The sequence below is a fragment of the Aulostomus chinensis genome, chromosome 6, assembly GCF_037954235.1.
Source record: "Aulostomus chinensis isolate RoL2024-O1b breed Wild chromosome 6, RoL_Achi_v1.0, whole genome shotgun sequence".
Lineage (NCBI taxonomy): Eukaryota > Metazoa > Chordata > Actinopteri > Syngnathiformes > Aulostomidae > Aulostomus > Aulostomus chinensis.
In genome coordinates, this window is record NC_141325.1 from 2,042,179 (window position 1) to 2,064,519 (window position 22,341).

General features: G+C 44.4%; 1 protein-coding gene across 3 annotated transcripts in view; it reads left to right on the plus strand.

Annotated features, from left to right (window-relative positions):
* Nucleotides 1-22,341, plus strand: part of fras1 (Fraser extracellular matrix complex subunit 1) — a 191,661-nt gene that overhangs the window by 68,610 nt on the left and 100,710 nt on the right. For all 3 annotated transcript variants that reach the window (XM_086205777.1, XM_086205778.1, XM_086205779.1), the window contains exons 9-13: nucleotides 955-1,146; nucleotides 6,196-6,285; nucleotides 8,714-8,861; nucleotides 15,894-16,037; nucleotides 17,871-18,017. In XM_086205777.1, coding sequence (XP_086061903.1) covers nucleotides 955-1,146; nucleotides 6,196-6,285; nucleotides 8,714-8,861; nucleotides 15,894-16,037; nucleotides 17,871-18,017 — 721 coding nt within the window. The remainder of the gene's footprint in view (nucleotides 1-954; nucleotides 1,147-6,195; nucleotides 6,286-8,713; nucleotides 8,862-15,893; nucleotides 16,038-17,870; nucleotides 18,018-22,341) is intronic.

Sequence of the window (22,341 nt, forward strand, 5' to 3'; positions counted from 1 at the left end):
AAGCTAACTAGCCTGGACCAGAGCTAGTTGATGCTAACACTTCCCACCCACTACCAGCCATTGTGCTAAGCTAACTAGTGTGGGTCTCCCTGGAGAAGGCTCCCTATCTTCTTTTCTGGCTCTGGGGAAGATGGACAATAATGTTTGTTCAAACAGATGATACCAGTCTTCATGAGTCATATTCCTGATTTCAGTTTTTGTCACAAAAACAGCCTGTTATACTGTTTCTGCTGCAGTGAGTACACACAAACTAATTAAAGTCCAATGCTTTTATCAGGAACCCTCAGAGAGGAAACCCTCACTTGAGGAAGTGCTTATCATGTGTCGTCCTCTTGCTGTGAATTCAAAACCTTTGTAAATCACTTTACTCTTTAAAAGTTTCTACATTTTTTAAAACTTCAAGTAAAACTATTTTCAGTTCCCGGCACGGATGAGAAAGTGTAAGAGCCTTTTCCCTTGATTGATGAAAGCAGGAGGAAAACAGTGCTGCAAAAAGAGAATCCCAGCGGATGCAAAGCCTCAAAAATACCACTCTGAAATTAGAAGATATCAGGGGGAAAAAACAGAGCTAATAACTATGTGCACTGTTGTGTGCATAAACTTCCAGTGGATGCTTGCACTAATAATGTGAAGTGTTTTGGTGAGATACAGGAGATTTTGACTTCTTGGCTGGAGAGAGTTGCATCTGCAGTGTCAGTAAATCTGCACCTCTCAGCACTTTGAAATAAAGCCACAAGAAGTGTTTGATGGACCAGACTGCTGCTCGGCGTGTTTTCCCTTAATAATGCAACACACACTCTGCGTCATTCTCTTATCTGCTGAAACACAACCACACACACATTTTTATAAGCTGCACAGATTTTCTTTGTCTTGTCTCACACTTCAGTTTTCATTCCTTTAAACTCAAAACATGAAAACCACAACAACGTTTCTCTCTCTGCTGCTATCCTCTAGGGTCAGACCAAAGTAAAGCGAGCCGGGCAGTGCTGTGACGAGTGTGCTGCTGCCAAAGGAAGCTGCCTGTATGAGGGTGTGGTGCATTACCATGGAGACATGTGGAACGGCACAGGCTGCGAGTTCTGTAGCTGCAACCGGGGTCAGGTCCTGTGCCAGAGAGCTGAGTGTGGCCGTGTGGAATGCCTGCAGGTACGCCTGAATGAAAGTCTCACACATCGATGTAGAATGTAGATTTGTGCAGTTTGAGCTCTGCAAATATTTCACAAAGTCATTGCTGCTCCTAAAAGCAGGACAAGTGCAACTGCTTTGAGTTTAGAGCCGAGTTAATTGTTGTGTGCACATAATGCAGCGGCACCTGGCACTGCTGACTGAGGCTTGCGTAGCTGCGCTTCCCTGCTGAAAATACACAAGGCAGCAGCACAGCAGCATGGAAGCCTCGCAAACTAGCATGAAGGTGGAGTAAAAGCAGCACGATCCAACCTGGACCGCAGAAATATAAATGCTCATCAATGTATAAAGATTTTGCAAATGTGTAGAGCCAACACACAACTATAACTCTCGCTTTACCCTGTGGTAACCTATCATTTGCATGGGATTGGAAGGTTTACTATTGAATATTGTTTATTTACTGGTAATTAAGATGAAGGGTAAAATTTGATCTGTTCCTCTGGGCCACAGTGTCTCACCTGAGAATTCTAAGTTAGCTTGTGGTACCTGAAAGCCACACTATAAATAAGGAGGTTTCTTGCTCAAATGAGGTCGCACCGATGTACAGCGCTCAGAGGAGGGAAGCCAGAGGCGAGCTCCAGGCTGTGTTACAGTAAAATGTCAAACGAAGTTTAGAAATGCCACATTTGGGGAAATGCAAATTGCTGCCGTTTCCATCATGGGGTTTGAAGCAAATTAGCAGGTTACGTAGAGGTATTTTTATGTCAGAAGATGGCGGTGTAGGCAAAGTTACAATAGCTGCAAAGGAAAGTGCAGAAGAAGAAATGGCCGAAATACAACAGGTGAGCTCAAAGTTGTGCCTCCAGCCAGCTACCAGTGAAAACTGGAGAGATGTCTTGAGGAATGACCGTCAGGAATGCCAGTCTATTCTATGGTAACAGTGCTGTGAATGTTTGTTGAGGAGAGTGCAATTTCCCTGGCGGAACGTCCGAAAGGGATTAATAAAGTAGTCTGTCTGTCTGTCTGTCTGTCTGTCAGTCGTTGGTGTTCCTTCGCTGGCCAGTCAGTTGAAGATTTGCTACATCAGATTATTAAATGTTAAAATGTGACTCAGAATCCCTTTATGGAGACACAGCCAATGTAGCCTCAAACAAATTCTGTTGAATGTTGATTGAAAATCGTATATCCATGCATGAATAATGTAGGCTACATGCTAAATGACAGGATCTCATGCTGATGTTGCACGTTACCTTCGAACACATTTCTACGCCCTCTTTCTTTCATTCGTCACCGTGCTGACCGCAGAGACACAGGCTGGCTTTTACCTGCAGGTTAAATCTCCTAAAAACCTTTTTTATTTTCAAGTGGTCCCAGATTTTCAACTTGTCAGCGCTCAGAAATCCAATTTCCTGCCCCTGAGATGGCCCGCTATAAAGCTAATGAAAGACGTCACAGTTACTCTCTACTTTACACTCCCACGGTCTGTGAAATCGCCTCAGAATGCTATGCCATTTGTCATGCCAACCTATACAGGCACACTTTCAAGTTATTTTTGTGCTAATGGGTTCATCAGTCCTCCCTGATGTATGTCAAGTCCTTGTGTAAATATGCCAAACCCCTGTGTGATAGCCACCCTAACGGAGAAGTGTGTCAATGGATTATTCAACCTTACGAACAGATTTGAGGCAGTGATGCTGGAGGTACGCGTGTGGAGGATGTAGGTACAATCTGAGTAAAGTGAGAGATTCAAATCAGGCTCCCACACGCCTGTGCTCCTCGACACACACAACTTCTTTAGGGTCACTCTAGCTTTTGGGACTTTACATGGAAATGAAGAGGATATTTCTTTCTTTAAGCAGGGGAGAGATTGAGGGGGAATGTAGGATATGATGTAACCTAATCTCAAGGAGACATTTATTTTTAATACATCTGCCCTTCCCCGAGGCAAAGTAAAAATCTTCTCAAATCTTCTCTAATGGTTCTTAATAATCCAGGACCATTGGATTAAAAAAGTATTCATTGGTGTTCTAATATTTATGCTTAAATATTTAATTCCTCCAGGTTTACAGACGACAGGGTCAGCGCTGTCATGATCAGTGCAGAGGAATAATCAAGAGTGGCTTTTTTGCCATCCCTGTATTCATTTATCCTCTGTCCATGTCTGTTTTTTGACATCATTTCTGGATTTTCATTGATGGAACAAACTAAGAGGTCATGGATCAAAACAATTATCAAATTCATTGCGCTAAGCTAACTAGCTCGGGCCTCAAATCTGCCTGATCTGGAGAATCTGTCTCCAGAGGCAGCAGCGACCCGTGGAAAGTCTTTATTATTATTATTGTTTACAAGGCCATGAGGTCAAAAGTCACACATTGGCGGTCATCAACAAAGGAGACAACACCTCCAGACTGCATCAGTGAAATTCAGTCGCCCGGCTGTCACCTCTCGGCATCGTTGCTTTTTTCAGGCTTTATTCTGTTAAGTTTAATAGAAATCTCCAGTTCACGTGAGTTCGATTTAATACAGGAAATGAGACGTGCTTCAAGAAATGAGCCGAGCTGTTATCTCGCGCTCTGCCCGCAGCATCGTATTACTCAGTATAAGAATCTTTGAATTCACAGTTAATTAACTCTTGCTCATTGATGATGACACCTCCAGAGTCTCTTACAGCAGGAGTTGACCATTTGCTCTCCAACTGTTTCAGCTGAGGGGCTATAATCTGTCCTGCCCTGTCACTCATCTGAGTGTTACGTCATCGTTGACAAAGAGCAATGAGAGTCTCTGCATGCAGGCCTCCGTGTGAGGAGAGCTCTGGAGCCGGGTTTAGGCTCCAGCTCTGTTGTTTGATGCGTGACTGATTATTCCCCCTCTCTGGTGGCCTCAAAGGTTTCGATTACAGTTGACTAGAGGGAACTGAGTCTCCATTATGTAAAACATACTGTAGATGTATGTTCAAGGGCTCTCCAGGGTCCACTCATCAAGTCACTCATCCAGTCATTTATCCAATCAACATCCAACTTTGCAGGTGGATCACTAGGAGTGATCCAAGCGAGTGCAGTGCTGAGTTTAAAGTCTTTTGAATGAATGCATCTCGTGTTTTGGGTACGCGTAGTAAAGACCCAGTCAGAGAAGATGCTGGTTCACTTCGTAGAACCCAACTGTGCTGCTCTTACCACCCGGATATTACAATCAGTTCATGCATCATATCTTTTTAACTAACGCCACCCTCGGTCCCAGATGAACACGGACTCATCAGCCTTCCTGCGTCCCCGCCTTGTTTCAGTTAAACATGAACATGGGAGATTGTGGGGACAAAGAGAAGGATTTGTTAAGATTATTAGTGGGTGTTCCAATTGTTGCTTTCATCCTTTAAAACGACCCAGTTATAGGTCCCACGGCACCTCGGCCAACGTTCCAGCAGATTGAATAATGTTGCTTTGATATCCCCTGCCATGACCAAATAAGGCCTCGTTAATCATGCTGCAGGGTGATAATTACTGCTGGTAAGTGTCATTAGCAGCAAGTAGCACTCGACCAGAAGAAGATCAGCGGCGGCGGCACCAAAACAGGCAGGTTTCGAAGCGCCGCTAGAGGTGATGTAGTGTTAAGCAGTCCGACCATGGCAGGTGGATTTGATGGTATTTCACCAGCTGGAAACATCATAATTTCGACCTCCTGAAAGTTTGGACTCATCATGAATTCAAAAAGACTACTTTTCAAAGCTTTTAATACACCTCAAAGTCAAAAACAGCCAGTGGAAGGCTGGAAATCCAAGTTTACATTCTGAATGATTTTCAGATGCCAGATCCCAGCGGTCCAAAACACACACCTGCTGCACAATCCTCTCAGAGAAGACCTGTTTTCATCTCTTGTTCATGCTTTTTATCAATTTCATCAATTCTTTCCAGTGCAATCGATGCGTGGTTTGACTGTGTTTATCCAAGGATTCATAAGCCTGCATGTCGTTATGCATAATTATCAATGCGGCTGCTGCTGTTCTCCACCTGTAACCCAGTAGTCATGAAGCTGCTGTCATCAGAACAACAACAACAATGATAATAATAATGATGATAATAACAACAGAAAAGAAGAGCCACTGGGTTCTTGCTAAGGTGGAAAATATTCCCCTCCAAACATCAATATGTGCACACAAAGGTGGATGTTCAGACATTTCTTTTTAATCCAGGAGTGCAGGTCCAGACAGTGATCAACTCCGTCAGTTATTTCATCACCCGGCTCCAACCTTTGACATCGCTTTTCACTGCTCTACTCCATCAACATCCAAGACCCGTAACTCCAGCTTCTGTTCAGTCCCTCCTCTCTGTTTCTCCAACTCCTCGTCATTCTTTTCAACTCTTAGTCTCGCTGATTGTTAATTCCCGGGTTTTTCGCGGTGATTTCCCGTCTGTTCTAACTTCTGATGTGCAATCTGGGATGTTTGGGTTTGACTACGAGATGCTCCGTGCTGTTTTTGAACTTTACCCTCACAAGGTTCCTGTAGGGCTTTGGCTTTGGCTGCACAAAGATCAGGGGGAACAAAATGATGTTTTGTTTTTAAACCTTGTAATTCCAGGTTGAATCAAGAAAATGTAAAACTTAAATCTGACTTGTCTTGGCTGAGGGTTCAGTATAACTCATGCTAATAGCGAAGACTTTTCCCAGTATTTGGCAAACAGGGTGATTATTTTCCCAGCTAACTGAAATAGTAATACAGCAATGGAGTATACACTTTGTATGGAGTTGCTTAACTGAAGTTAGCACTTGAAGTAATTAGACGTTGGCTTTTACTGGGAAGTAAAATACTGTATGAGGGAGAATTTAAGTGTGAGGAACAAGTAATTAAATGTCTCATTTTCCATTTTATTGAATGATTAATAAAACAAGAAGTACGAAACTAAAGACTCATTTATTGACAGTTTGAGGAAAAACTGCTATTGACTCTGTTCAAGTATCGACTACTCTTGCTGTGTGTGCCGTGAACATGTAAGACTATTCGGTCACAGAGTGCTGAATGATGGGCAAACCTATGAAGGGATTTGACTGAGAGAAAACATGTTTTTTGTTTGCCAGGGATCAGAGCTTGTTCACCTGCCGGGAAAGTGCTGCCCGGAGTGTTCGTCCGTGGAACCTTCCTGCGAGCACGAGGGGAACTCCTACAAGGTACTTTTCCTATCATAGATCTAGATTTGGCTCTGAGCTGGTTTGGACACAAACACGTGTGGAGAATTGGAAAATAAGGCAAGAAATCCAAACTGAGTGGGTGAGACAAAGGCACCCCGGGGCTTCTTTAAACTCTCAGCTCTCCGAAGGAAAGGTACAGTCTGACTGAGCGGAGGCTGATACACACACACACACACACACACACACACACACACACACACACACACACACAACATCAGCATGAACAGAAATAAAGAGCACAACTATAAACAGCCAGGCAGAGTTATGACGGCGCTATCAGGTTTAGCCTGCAGCAATCATCGATCTCTGATTTAGAGCGTCGTCTTTGACGTTATTCCTCCACCAGCCCTGGAAACCCAGAAGGTTTAATTTTTACATGAGGAGCCGAGCGAGGGCTGCTGGTGAAGCGCTACAGGGCGGTCAGCCAAGGCCGCGGCGCTCGGCGAGTGTGGGGAGAGCTCTGATCTTTTCGAAATAGATTCTTCTTTTGTTTTTCCCTCCCGCCTCACCAGCAGTAAACAAAGCAGACACACACTTCACCCGCACGCATCCATGCATGCATGTCCAGCTGCAGGGGTTGTTTTCTGAAGAGAGACGAATGTGGAAAGTCAAAGCAGCGGGCCTTTTTCATGCATTTCCTTACTGGCTTGAGTTTCTGTAATCACAGTGGGAGCTAAAGAGTGTAAAAGAGTAATAAACTATCACTGTAACCTGTTCCTGTCCTCTAAGTAGATTCAAGGCGCATTAACACTGTCTGGCAAAATTGATCTCTTGTTCTTACGTGACCAGCACAGGATGTGCAGGATTCTACGGTGTACAAGTTCTCTTACTTCACCATGAAATCTGTCTGCCGAGTTGATGTGAGGCTCCAGTAATAGACACTTCACACACAAGGCCACATTTCAGTGGTGGAATGTCTTAAAGTACCAGTACTTAGTCAGTGTAAATGGTGATACTTCATCCAATACTCACAATGAGTTTTTCTTCTCTTCTGGATTACTTCCCTGTGACTCCTGCATGCAGAAGGAACCAGCCACGTATATTAAGCTTGGAGCTAATGGAGACTGACGGCTAAACTGTCCAATGACACCCATTTCCAAACTCCAGTATGATCCAGGTTTTCTCAATCCAGACGAATGCTCAGTAATCCACAACAACACTGTGATGCGGGCTAAAACTGGACGACGGTGGATGAGCGCGAAAGAGCTCGAGTCAGGTGGTTCTACGTGCTGCACCAGCTGGTCACGCCGAGGCAGTTTGATTGAGCTCAGATGGAGGAAGAGGAGGGAGGTGACAGAGCTGTCCAGTGTTTGGGATTCAAACTGGAGGAATCACCTTGAACTCCTTCAAATTAAAAGCAGATAATGGCTGGAACATGTGACGGTCACTGGCCATGATGACATGTTTCTGTATGACAGAGCTGGAATGTGGTTAAATCTCTGTGTATTCAGAAGAGGCTGGACTATTCTGCCTCGGAGATGAACGTTCTGTCGGAATGTGGAGGCTGAAATGTCTCTGCCTGGTACAGAAGGTTCCTGCAGGATAACCGTCGCTCCTAATGAGACAACAGACACTGAAGGTTTTTCTCTCCCGTCGTTCAGGGCTGCAGGTTTTGTGCTTCTCTCAGGGGGTGATGTATGTATGTATGTGTGCTAGCCTTGGTCCCAGCACCAGTGGTGTATGACTGGGAGCTCATGACGTCAGCTAGGTTTCACTTGTCACTGAGGTTTGTGGTCTCCTCTTGTGTTAGAGGTTTGACTTAACATGGCTTCCTCAGGGAGCCGCTGTCATCATCCTCACTGTTCTAAGAAATGGATATGAAAGTGAGATTTCTTTTAAAAAGAACACCTCGCTTTTTAGCATTCGTCTAAGTGCCTGGTCGGCATAGCGTCCCTCCCTCCTGGAGCTCTGCAGGGACCAGAGATCGGACAAAAATATTTGGTGGTCTCAATTCAACACATTTGTGGCCATGAGATTTATAACTCATTTCCTCAATTTTGTTATTTTTGAGGCCATGTGATATGACTTTCCCCTCAAATATATCAAAAATTGGGAAAAAGTTATCTTGCCACCACAAATTAATCAAATCGTGGGAACAAATTGTATTTCATGGCCACAAATAAATTCTTTTGAGTTTTATCCTCTCACTTTGGCTACTCCTGTTTCACTTTTGCCTGATTGATTGACTGACTGGACCTTTTATTTTGAAAAAAAAAGACAGAAAATGAATGAAAAATGTAGCGAAAATGGTTGTACAAACACAACAGCTCATAATTTGTAATTGTTACCAAAATATGTCCAAAAATTATTGAACCAAAATGACGTAATACAAGCTCCTCCCCTTTGTAGCTGATCAGCTCGTCTCTTCTCCTAATTAGTCACTCACTCTTGTGCATCTTCTTCTCAGGACTCGTCTCGCTGGACGGATGGAACCTGCAGGGAGTGTGAATGTCACGACGCCCAGGTGACCTGTTACCTGAGATCCTGCTCCACCTGCCCGCCGGGTACCCTGGCCGTCACCCAGGAGGGTCAATGCTGCCCCGAGTGTCACCAAGGTGTGTCAGCAAAACCGCTGGGTACAAGTGTGTGTGTGTGGGTGTGCGTGCGTGTGTGTGCATGTGTGTGCGCGTGTGGGTGTGTAGGTGTGTGTGCGTGCATGTGTGTGCGCGTGTGTTTCTTATTTCTATGAACCTCCAGGATGAATAACTTCATCACCTTGAAGTAGAATTCAGCCCGTAGATAGTAATACTCCTAAATCCCTGCAGTGCAGTACTTTTCAGAAGGTATTTGGGGATTAAGTTGCCATTTACATTTTTACCTCCATGCACATTTCTTCAACTTTCACAACATACAGCACGTTTTATTCACGTTATCATATTCCTACCTTCACCAGGATGGCTGTGGATGAGTGATAGTGGGTCTGAGTGAGTCCCACAGAGTCCACGACTGCCTCACAGGCACACAAATTCAGCTCATTACTGCGTCGCTCCTTATTATAATACTGCGTCTGTGTTTACAGCCGGGTCACATTGCCTTTTACTGCAGTATATTCTCCGCTGTTTCCCTGACTACTGGTTTCTCTGAATCTTCTTTGATTGATTCTTCTGCTCACGATTGTTGGGACTCAACCAAACCCGTGACTCATGTTTGATATTAAGCTCATATTAACATGCTAGCAGTGTCACGGTGGTGTAAACATCTTTTGTCCAAATCCTCTGAACAATGAGGAGAAATGCACATCTTTCTTAGTGGAGAGCGACACATTTCACCCAACGCACTGTCACTCATGCTTCTTATTTATGTGGTCCTTGCTTTTGTCTTTCATTGTGGAGCGCTAGACCTGCTCTGACCCTTTCTCCTGTCAGCTGTAAACGTGCTAAAACTGCTGTACATGTCAGTGAGGAGCCGTGCAAGTAAATAAAGAAGAGGGAGGCTCATAAACAACGCGGGCGAGTTCATAGACATGCAAGTCAAGCAGAGGACAAAATCCAAATTGTCCTTGAGGACGAGGGCAGCGTTGTCGGCGCTGCTCAGTATGTGGGAGCACGCCAGCTCCTGAGAAGAGAGAGAGGAGTCTTTATGATCCGCCGCCTTGGTTTGAGTCTCAACCTCTGCTCTCATACTCACTGCTACCTCAACACACGCATCGCTGCTGTCATTGAAACTAGGTCGTCCTCGGGTTATCCCTTGATATTCTGATTATGTTTTCTTTTATTTGTCAAACGAAGAAAATGTCACTTGATGTGTAAATATTTCCTTTGTAGTTTGGATAGAATAGTTGTGTGGAAACTTGCTGCTCTTCGGCTCCCGAGATGTTTAACATCACATGAAAATGAAAAAAAGTCTCTCCCTTCATTGGCAAAGGTGCATACACTCCTCTTCTGTAATTAATCAATGCAAACATGTGTTTGTCATTATAAGATAGGATGTAGTCCCTTAAATTTATGAATTAGTTGGTACAATGTACAACTTGTTCCCTCAATTTAGTTAGCTCTTGTGGCCATAAGATACAACTTGCTCCATTATTCAAGTATTTTGAGGCCACAAGATACAAACTGTCCCTTCAGTTGATTTCATTTGTGGCCACAAGGCAATAAGAAGTTAATCAGTGTTGGAAATCCCGTGGCCACAAAAGGAATATTTGTCTCGGTGGCTCCGTGCGTCTTCAGCCTGCTTCAACACCAATCACTCCGATGAAGAAAGCAAAACTTCTAACAGAAATTCATTCGTGGCTTCAGGCAACTTTCCAATCCACATAAATCAGATGTGCCTTAGGAAAGGAGCTGATCCATCAGCTTTATTGACTTGAAATAAGTAAACAGGCGGTGCGATGTTGTAACTGAATGAAGTTATTTTCTCACGTAGATAAATACCCCAACAGGCCATTAAACAGCGAGATAACATTATTTAGATTTATGAAGCCATATAATTAACTTTGGTTGCATGAATGAATAATTACAGTGGTGCGAGGGGGACACTTTCCTTTGCGCCACAAATGAACCGTTTGAGATGATATTAGTTTTATGACATTGAGTAAAGTTATTTCTGTTGAGCTTGTGTGTGTGTTCTGTATCCCTCAGCAGTCTTATTGCTTTCTAATGATTTTATTGTTTGGGGCATTTCTAAACAGCAATATTAAATATGATTGCATTATATTGAATTGAGTTTAATTGGTCGAAACATTTTAAAAAGTCCTGAAACAGCTGGTTGCTTTTGCATCTGAGCCTCCATCATGATTTTCTCTGAAAGCTCTAATCTCTGCTCTTCAGTCCACGTCAGGTTCATTGCTGTCCAGTGATTCGCTACAGCTGAAGATACAAAAAACAGCAGGATGTAGCATTTTAGCTGAAACCACTAGGCTTGAACGCTAGCTTGTGCCAAGGAGACGAGCATACAGAGGTATGCTCGTCTCTGAGCTGTGACCCTGACGTGATGCTGTCAGGTACCAGAAGTGAGATCAGAATTCTCAGAAATCATGTCGGAGGTGAAAAGTAGGAGTCAAAAGGCCTTGTTGAGACCTGAATCCGGTCCAGTTTGGAGGTGGTTAAGAGTGTCTCTCATGCTGGACGCTGGAACTTCACCCATTAAGTTTATTTTGCCCTTCAATTCCTCAGTGTTGGTTGTGATGAACTCACGGCAGCGTCGTCCAAAAGCAGGACCAACAGTTGTCTGCAGACGGCCCGATTCAGAGCCAGCAGGACCAATCTCACGCAAAGAGTGCGAGCCTCACAAGCTTCAGCAAAAACATCCATTGACAAACTCTCCACGTCTTCTGCATCCAGCTGGATGATCAGTAATCCACAGACACTTTGATTGGAGATAAAAATACTTAACATTCATCAAACAGCTGTAGATTCTGCAATTTGGATACTTCGTTTGGCCGCATTTCTAGAATGTTCAGATGAATTGTGATCCCCTCTCGGTTGTTTGATCCAGTTCACGTTCAAGCCGTACGGAAGTCTCCCTATTTTGAAATGAACAGATTAGAATGTTAGGGAAGGTTGATGGAAATTCCCCCAGTGTGCAATATTTCAACAGTGCGCTTAAAAAGAACACAACTATCGCCTGTTTCTCCTCATTCAGTGAGCCTCCCCCTCCATGGCCACCATCCCCTCCCCCTCTTCTCTCGAACCGCGCTTTCTATATATAGGCAATGCCAGTGGTGGATAACTAGGATGTGTCATTTACTCATTTACTCTGCACATGCACGTGTGAGTGTTAATTTGTGCGTGTTAGTGAGGCCGTTGACTGGAAGCTTGTGGGACAAGCGTGTGTGTCTGTTTGAATCATCATCCGAGTGGCTGGAGTGTCTTTCACTCGTATACCGGGTGATAATCATGCACGCATGAATAAAATCTCGACATGTGTTTGTAGGATTTCTATATTTGCATTCACATTATCCTGAACGTCATGACTTTACGGCCTGCGTGTTTGTACATATGCATGATTTACCACGTCTGTCCTCGTTTACATATTGATGCAGGAACCTGGTTTTTAACCCTGCGTTGGCCTGGGTGTCTGCATATCCTTCACTATGTTCAGTTTGTAGCAAAAGAAAAGGTGGAGGATCCAGAACCCTTAATCTTCCTGACAGCCAATTAATCATGGCTGTCTGTAGGTTCAGAGGTCACCAGCGGTTCAGACCCAAGGGCCCCGACCAGGAGTTGTGCTGTGTTCAGGTCTCGTGGGAACCGCTGTGGTTCTGTGCTTTCCACCTGCAAATGCTGGAGTCAGAGAATGTTGATCTGAGCTGATACTGTGCTGGTTGAGTACTTCAGAAATATTTAAGGTTTTTACGTGTTTCATGACATCGTTGTTCCTCAGCAGTGTGCAGGAATGAGTCCCAAAGCCTTTAGCTAGCATTGCTGAGTACCCGGTTCCCTCGTCTCAAAGTCAGTGGGATGTTTGGTTAAATACCTGAGGTAAGACCTCAGATCTTACATTCCGTTTTGTCCTCTGGAATGCGACACATCCATGTACACCACGCTTGTGTCCAAGTGCTGATGGGTCCTACAGTCGGTGGCTGCTAATACATCAAAACATGCCTACGAACATTATCAGAGTGAAAACAGAAGAAGCCTGCAGCTTAGTGGCGGTGACCTTGAAGTCATGTGACCCTGGTGTAGTTCCTTCCTGGGCTAACGTTAGCTTAGCACTGCTAACCGTAGCATCCAGGCTTCCAGCATCATCAGAGGGTTCATTCGTGGAGATGATCTTGACGAACTAAACCTGGAAGATCATCAACTTCTGTTCACTGCTGATTCAGTTCAGTGAATCAAGATCACGTTTGTCCTCGCCGACAAGTCCGGCCTGAAGAAGCCTTCAACATGAACATCTACGCTGAAGCTTTACAATTACAAAAATAAGAAGCCTCAAGCTTCCAGACACAAATGCAAGCTTGCAACAGTGATGACGTAGTTCCTCCTTTAGCAGCGCTGATGTGAATGACACATCGGAGCTGATCACTCGCGCAGCACCTCAGATAATTAACCTCTCCATCACTCAGCGGGAAGTCGTCCAAAGGCTTAATCTGATTTCCTTCTTCTGCAGAAACGTTTGGTAACACACAGGCAACTTGACAATGTTAATTACCACCCGCTAAATGGACAAAAATCAAGGTGTTCATGGACTTCAGCTACATATTTGTACATTCACTTGCATAGCATTTCAGGGATAATAAACCATGAAGAATAGTCGCTCTGTTTTTTTTAGTTTTTCGTCTTATTGCAGCTTTGAGAAATCCTTTGAGATTAGCAGTGGTTTCTGCTCTCTCCTTATAAGAGAATAAGTTATTATGGGAAGCTTCCTAAATAATTGACATCCACTTCTGAGGTGTCCAGTGTGGTGTCGTGGAGGGGGTCTGAGACGCTCAATACATCTGAGCCCATGTTACCTTGAGCTTGGGTCTGGTACCACAACCAGCCCACCTTCGTCTCACTGTAGAATATTCATTAACCCGAAATAATTGTAACCAACAACAAGGGCTTTATGGTCTCATATTTGAAAGCTGGCAGTGTGGGTGAATGACTGATTAAGCACAACCGTTTACTGTGACTCACCAGCCAAATGTCAGTAAATGCGGTCTGTGGTTGGTAATTAGTCGTATTAAAGTCCCAGTAAGTTTGTGCTGTAAGGGTCAGACTGCCAGCTGGTAACTTCCCTCCGACTCTTGTGGGTGACAAAGCCACCAACGATTAACACATCTGCTGTTACTGGATGATCTCCTCAAAGATCCAGTGGAGCAGGTAATTATACCTGGATCCACCCCTCCCAGTGATTTCATTCAACGTTGCTGTTAATCACGGCTGCGGGTTTTAATTTTGTGCTTCAGGGATTCTGGCTCGCTTTGCTTTTGAGGGAATTCAGAGATAGAGAAGTGGCAGCGTGGAGCCACCCTCCTGTGAACAACGGCGAGTATCAAAGAGAGCGATTACTGAAATTGTGCTGTAATGGTGCTTTATCCTCAAGAGGGAAAAATCCATTTCTGTTCGCTGCTGCCAAAACAAACAAGAAGCGATCTGGTACAACACTATTCAGGTGGAGTTTTGTATTAAAGTGTACTCATTTGTTTTCTCCATTCACGAAACTATTGTTTACAGGAATAGATCTAGTATGAGAGGGGGAAGAGAGGCCCAGCGAGTGTTTGCCTTACAGCCAGGTAAAGCATCGGCTCCGGCTGAATAGAGATAAAGACTTGATTTATATTTGTACGCGCCAATAAGCCAGTCAGCAGGCCAGGAGAGACGTCAATGCTATTCTTTCTCTTCCGATCCTCCTCAAGGTCTCATTCTTCTTTACACACGACTCCAGAATTTCTTTCAATCTTTTGTGTTGGAGAAAAGATGGCAGGATTAAAAAAAAAAGAGCGAGAATGAGGAGAGAGAAGTACAAGTGAGAGTGAGACTTACAGGATCCTGTTCCTGTGCCTGGAACTGTGACCTTTGACCGCCAAAATGCTGTTTGTCTGAAAGCTGTTTGGAACTGATAATTGCAGAGCGGGGACTTAAACACCTCCTCACTGAAGGCACCAGCAGAGCCGTTAGCTGACGGACGGAGACTGTGGATGGCATCTTGTTGCTTTGCCTCCTTTATGGGGACAAAAATCAAGTACACATTTAAATAATAGGCTCAATACTTTGAAATCCATTAAAGTTTAAGATGTTGACAGTTGGTTAAAGGTTTTAGGATATAATTTATGAGTTTCAGTTGAGGGTACGATGCTTAGTTGTAGCAGTTAAGGCGGGGAAATGTCAATGATGTCCTCGCAATGATAGCAGTACAAACCCGAGTGTGTGTCTTTGCAAAGTTCAATCTTCCTCCTTTTAACTGAGTTTCAGTGCAGAGGCAAATCTGTCGGACAGAATTTGCATAAAATTAGATGTCAGAAGTGTCACTGAGAGAGTTCGAGACTCCTCATCTTCAAGTGGACTTGCATGAAATGAGCTGCAGGATGTCCACATCCGGGGACGTGTTTGACGTGCAGCCCGCAATTGAACGGGTGCAGCACACCTGCCGTCATTTATTTACATCAGACACTTGACATGGTTTCAGTAAACATCAGTTTTCGACCATTCTACTTAAATTGAGTATGTTGTTTTTGAGTTATTTCTCTGATACCAGCGAGAGGCGACACTGCTGCCTGGCTCTCTCGCCAGCTGAAGCTGTATGTATTTGTTTGTTTAGTCTTCATATGAAAGTGTCCATCGTCTTGACTTCAGCAATCACTCCTTTGATAGCTCCTTCAAACAGGTGACCAAAGACTGAAAGTTTGTTCTCAACATTTTTTTATTTTTTTTTTGAATGTACAAAATCAAAAGTCACGGTGAAGAACGCCCACTCCACAAACATGCAAGCTTTTCCATCAGTGACGCTCATGTGCACGACGTGCATGTGCGTGCTTGGATGTTAGATTTGTGCTGAGACAGACTGGTCGGTCATGGCTGACTAATCAAGTGGACGGTTCCTCCCGCCGGCCACATCTGATGCTTTTCCCCATCCAGTAACCAGGTTTGCACTGTCGATGCAGGCGTGTTATGCTGGGCTGCGTAAATCCCGAAACTGAAATAGATGAAATGTGTGTTTTGCAGTCCAGTGCCATGCAGACTGCTTGTCCTGTTTGGGGACGTCTGACCACTGTGAGAGCTGCAAGGACCCGAAGGCCATCCTCCATCTCGGACGCTGTCTCTCCATCTGTCCAGCTGGTTTCTTTGTGGACGGACGAGTATGTGCAGGTATGATGTTACTCACAAAGACTCTCCCCCCCTTCTGCGTCACGTCTTTGTGACGCCTGTTACACTACGGTAGCAGCAATTCACAAACACTCAAGTGCTTCTTTGGAATAATCCACATTTTCTTTATTCAGCCGTATGCTCAGTAAGTCTGGAAGAAGGAGAAAAACCTGCAGGTGCGTTAAGATCAACCAGCCCTCTTACACTTGTCCCCGGTAGCACGGCAGGGTTCTACTTTGTTTCTTTCTTTCTTTCTCAAATCAAAGTGTTGATTACTGAGCGTGTCGCTGAAACAGAGGACATGGATTATACCGGATGACCATCTTGGGAGTTTGCAAACAAACATTTTTGGCCATTTTGGCTGTTAGCCATCTGTTCTCATTAGCTTCCAGCTATTCATTGCTGTTTTGTTCTGAGGTTTGTTAATGGAGTTGGAGTTGGCGGGCCTGATATGCAGGCCTTCAACGGTGCGCCTGTCCTCAGCTTATAGGGTGTCTCTACCTTTTTCCATGTATGCCATTTGTGCTTCCTGTTCACCGGCTCTGAACCAGCCACCTTGACTGAGCGCTGACCCACGGCAGCCGCCGTCCCACGAGAGTTTTACTGCGTTGAAACCCTCCAGTCTGCTTCACCATCTCATTGACCTGTTCCTCCCACCAGCCAGACATTTACTGCCCATAGTTATTCATGAAGCTGTAAACACTGACCCCATAAAGCGATCATGTACAGATGAAGGTATTAAATTTGAAGACTAGCTGCTCAAACACATGTACTTGAGAATTACAAAGAGTTTGCTGCTGAGTGTATCGAGGTGTGATGCTGTCTGAAGCGACCAGCGATGAGATACCCTAGAAGCCTGAATGAGGTTAAATCAGTAAAACATCAAACGCCGCTTCGTCCAAAACTGAAAAATCTGTTCAGTCAAGCAGATTGAAAGTCTGCTCCAAAAAGATTCTGTTCAATTTTCACATTTCAGTTGTTGATTATGAATTTATTCCCAAACATTTGCATGTATTACTTATTACACTCAAATGAGAAATAAGTGTTGGAGATTATGCAGCTTTAATGGCTCTCAGACAAAATGAACTTTTATCTGCAGGAACACAGTTTTCTTTCTCACGGTCCCATCTCTTCCCTTTGTGTCCCACTTTCCTTGTCATCCACATTTAATTTCCAATTTTTTAAAGTTTGTCCATGTGTGTAATTGCAAATAAGGCTGTAAACCACAGTGTTGATAAGATCCATCATCCTTTTCACCCCTACAGACTTCTTTCATCTTTCAGGGCATCTTTTTCTCCTCTAGTCTGTTTCCCACTTTTTCAATTTGTCTGTCTGCTTATCATCATCATCACCATCATCATCACCATCATCACCATCATCATCATCTTCCTCCTGATCCCGATCTTTCTTTCCTCTCCATCTCCTCTTCTTTCCTTCACATTTCTCTTTCTGTGGGTGGCCTTGAGGTTTTAAAGGATATTTTTTACTTTGTAAGTTGTAAATGACTCCTAAAACCCAGAAGTAAGTTTGCGTTGTTGAACGTTTCCTCCTCTCAGAGTCAAATATGTCATTAAATACCAGACTTGTTCATTGCAAATTCTTCAAGTGTCTCAATGAGGACTAGTAGGTGTCTAAAGGAGACTTCAGCCACCAACGTGGTTCATTCGTGACAATGATCGCGATGAACTCAACCTGGAATTCTCATCAACTTCTGTTCACTTCCTGTCGAACCCTGACATGACCACTTCCCGTTGGACTACAGAAATACCGTATGGCTTCCCTATGCCGCTCTGTGTTGTTAATTTTAGCATGTCCCCTGCTCCTCTTCCCCCACAGCGTGCCCGTCTTCCTGCACCACCTGTTCCAGCAGGTGGGAATGTCGGTCCTGCAGCTCCCAGCTGCCCCTGCTGAGCGCCGACAGTGGCCAGTGCCTGGCTTCCTGTCCTCCTGGTACCTTCCAGCGCGACCACAAACACTGTTGGCGTGAGTATCCAGGGATGTCAGGTGGACGCTTCTGTCAGTGATGATGGACTTTTCTGCAACATCGTAACAAGAAACTAAACAAAACTAGGAGTCCGTTTGAGCGTTCAGACACATCTCCCTCTGTACTGCTGTTGCCTCACTGTTATTAGGGTTCTGTGCTCACGTTCTGCACAGACCATAGAAATAGTTTTTTTTATTGCTTGCCTGTGGAACTGTTCCGGCACCTCTGCTCACATTCCATGGTGAGATTGTTTGGAGGAGTAAAGTTTTGCTGTCAATAACAGTGAGTAACTGAGCAGACTTCAAGTGTTGATCCCGCTAAGTTTCTGACAGTCTGTACATCTCCATCTCTCCGTTCCGACTGAGACCCAGAAGCTCTCAGAATCGCTGAATGAGAACCAATCAGCAACTCAAAATCGATTTGGAATTTCAAATCATGCAGTCTGACTTTTTGTCTTATTTATATATTTATGTCCATGTTGCTACATTGCGCTGCCTTCTGTCAATCACTTGACATCTGTGGGAAAAACTATAATTCTCAAGCTGTAAATCATCTTGATATTAATTTATGGTTCCTTCGGGTGTTTGAGGCAGCTGTCGCTCTCTAAGAACGTGGAGTAACGACTGTATCTGAGCAAGAGAAGAGCAGAAATGGGAAAAATGTGAATGAAGGAGATTTTGACATTGTGGAAAAGTAGAAGTGATGGAATAAGACACACGGGATGTGGTAGGAAATCCCAGCAGACGGCGGAGAAGAAGATCCTCCCAGGCTTCATATAATGGCGACGTAATTTGAGTGAGTGGCTGTTAAAGGAACACGCCAGCATTCAGGGAAAGTCTCTTATTGTCCGTCGTCCCCAGAGCCAGGCAGCTTCAGGGGACCCAGACCCACCCATGCACGGGAGGACGTGTCAGCTCAGCAAAAGTCATCACACATTTTTCTATGAAAATGTTATTTTTTGCCTTCATTCATATAACAAGGGTTGTGCATAATGCAGGAACTACTTGTACTTCTGTATGTATCTGGCTCAGGAAGTGCAGTGTCTTGCAATTTCAAATTCATTCACAATAACAATTCTTTAACCAGCCTAGCAGGACTTTCTTTATGACTCAAATCCTGGTTTCTCTTGTGTCGAGCTCGGAGGACCGAACCACAGGTTGTCATTTTACAACCTTCCAGGAGTCTTTGCAGTCTTCATGGACGATACCATCAAGAAGGGCAGGTAGATGCCTCTCTAGCGCCGGATAAATGTACAATGAGGGCCGTGCGTACAGCTATTAATCAACCCGCCTTAGGGGCCTCCTAATGCTCGGAAGCCTTGGCCAATAAATAAAACTGTGGCTCAGTGAGCTAAACCCCCCAGGCTTGCTAATATACTCCAACCGGTTTGGCTGAGCGCCTCCATCGAGTGAGTAAGACCTGCGACTCCTGGAGATGAGAGCAGAGACTAACCACAATGTGATTACAGTCCGGCCGGTACTGCAGCTCAATTTCACACCTAAATGAATATTGTCAGGAGGATCGGAGCAGCAGAGCCTCAGCTGAAAGCAGGACAGACAGCAACAGCGGTTATAGAACACTGGAGCCATGTTTTATCCGACCTCCGTTCATCCAGCTCCATGCTGTCCACATTCTTAGAGGGTTTCTCAGGGCACTTAGTCTCTCTCTCCCTCCCTCTCTCTCTACTTTGTTCCTGCTATAGATGCAAAAATCACCTCTCGTTCATGTGGTGGATATTTCAATAAAAGCTCATGAATGCGGTGGACACGCATTAATCCTCCACCTCAGTGACTCGTGGCACGAGCTGTTCAGGTGACTCATTCAGCCTCCAGGTGGCTTTAATGCGAGCAGGACCTGAGCAGGTTCTGCTGGCGACGGCATAAAAGAGCAGCAGTGGACAGACTGAAACTCTCGACTGACACATTTTTTAAACAGACTTTTCAGAAAAGTAGCAAACTAAAATCTGAGTGAATGCATAATTCCATCCTCCACACTTTGGCAGATATTATAGGACCGTCTGGATAAACTGCCCTTACGCTCTTCAGTCAGGACTTTCACATTCAGAGATTTCAGCATCAAGTCACCTTCACCTTAGAAGTCCATCTGATATGACAGTGTGAGTTAAACATTTACGACATCCCAGCATATTCAGAATTAGCTCATAGCTTGAAGCGATAGTTCGTTAGTTCGTTCCTGGACTTTTGTCGAGACAAAGAACACAGTTTGTCTCTGCACCTTCGGAGTGTTGTGCCCTTCGGTCAATAAAATCACAATCTGACAGATAAATGTGTAAAAAGGGATTTAACTTCTGAGTTTATTTCATTATTATTTTTTTTAATTTCCAGATTTCCAGCAAGGACCACAACACAACCTAATGGACATGAGTCACAGCGAATAACCCAAAATAAAAGATGTCAGGTTTAGTGTGACTTGATCTCATTTGTATGGATATTAACCCCAGTACCTTTGGTGTCTGGTGTCTCTGCTCAGAGGGGAGAGGGGAGAGGGGAGTGGACCAGACTGACAGTTGTCATGTTTGCTCCTTTAACAAGTTTTCTGCCGCACTGTCAGGTCTCTGAACCCACCAATTTTAAACAATGGTGGTGACCAGTTAAGGTCCCCAGCTTGTCCGTAAGAGAAGCAGGTAAAACCAATTGTTCCAGAGAGAACGCCTGTTCCTTTCCCAGCTTGATTCCAGGGAACAAGAGAATGCAGACAGGAAGGAGTTGATAAGGGTGAGATAAAGGAGATGGGAGTTGACAGCAGTATTGAGTGTTTGAGGTGTTCGGGAGCTGCTGGAGAACTTCACACCAGATTGTAGAGTTTCTTGGCAGAGGACCAGGACCACCCAGCGCCCGGTGCATCGCGGCAGGTCTCCCCGGGGATTGTTAACACCTCTGGCTCATGACTGAAAGCATCTGCTCCTGTATGTAATCAAAGCTGGCTTGTTAATACCGGCGAAGCGTTGTGTTACAGATACGCGACTCTCTCTTTCTGTCAAACCTGATCGCTCCTTCACTTTCTCTCCTCTCTGACTCTGAGGCACAGACAGCTCAAGTGTTCAGCACCTGACTCGATGCCGAAGGAAGTCGAAAAAAATAAAAAAAGAACCATGAATTGTTCGCATTACCAACGACGACACGTTAAACACAGTCCGATGTCACACATGTCTTTGTGGAAGAAACCAGTCAGGGTTTACATCCATGTAAGGGGGCTGCACACGCCTGCAGGAAGACTGGAGTAGGACTGAAATGAGAATGCGTTTGCACTCAATGTGTGAGCAGCAAGGAGATGTCCATGGAGTCTGGACGCCTGTCGAGGAATCCCTCACTGGTTCTGTTGTATCTGCTGAGGAGCCATTTAGAGTGAAAATGATGCTGTAAATTTAACAGGAACAATTCAGAGTTACAAGCTCCTCGGAGAGTAGGAGGACTTCACACCTCTGCCAGCGCTCGCTTAAACTCTGTCGAACTCTTCTGAGTAATTCAGGAGGGTCTCGGCGAAAAAAAATGGGCCCATGTATGCAGTAAAAGTACTGCATACACTCAAAATGAAAATACGAGACAAGAACAGTTCTAGATGTTCAGGCGCACTCCTGAAGAATGTTCTCTCAAAGGTACAAGTGTTCTCTCAGAAGTGCAATGTTGGTCCTCAAGAGGCCTGAATTAACTAACAGAGAAGGTACAAAGTGAAGTGAAGGGTACACAGTTGTCCTTCCAAAGGGCACCCACCCACCCAGCAGCGTGTACTTGTACCCTTTAGGTACCTCACACTGGTACTTCTATTTTTGAGAGTGCATGAACAAGACTGTGTGTGACTTCAGCTCTTGAGTGAACTTATCAGAGCTACCAATTGTGTGCCTGGCACCCAAGTAACGCAGAGACAAATGCTCCTCATCATACTTCAGACTCTTCACTTTCTCACTCACGATTGTGAATATTTTGTCAGTGCTGAGCATGAATCTAACTGTATGTAAATTGCGGGACTTATTTATAGTTTCGTCATCCTTTTCCTTCACACCTTTCGCTGGTTTGGCTGTTGCATCGCTCTGCATGTCGCTGAAAGAGTTTGTAAAAAGGTCTTAAATCCAACCTGTTGAAACCTGGAAGAAGCTTGACTGCCATTTTTTTGAGAGCCATAGTTTTATTTTCATTATTTTCATGCCCTGACTCAGAAAACGTTTGCTGTTTTTGTGATGAGTGACTTTGCTTTGTGAAATCTGGAGGCGGCCCGAGGGAAAAGCAATCGATGATAACTTGACTGTCGCCCCTTTTTTCTTTCTTTTTTCTGTTACCTCTGTTTTGCATCTTAGTTTCATTATGT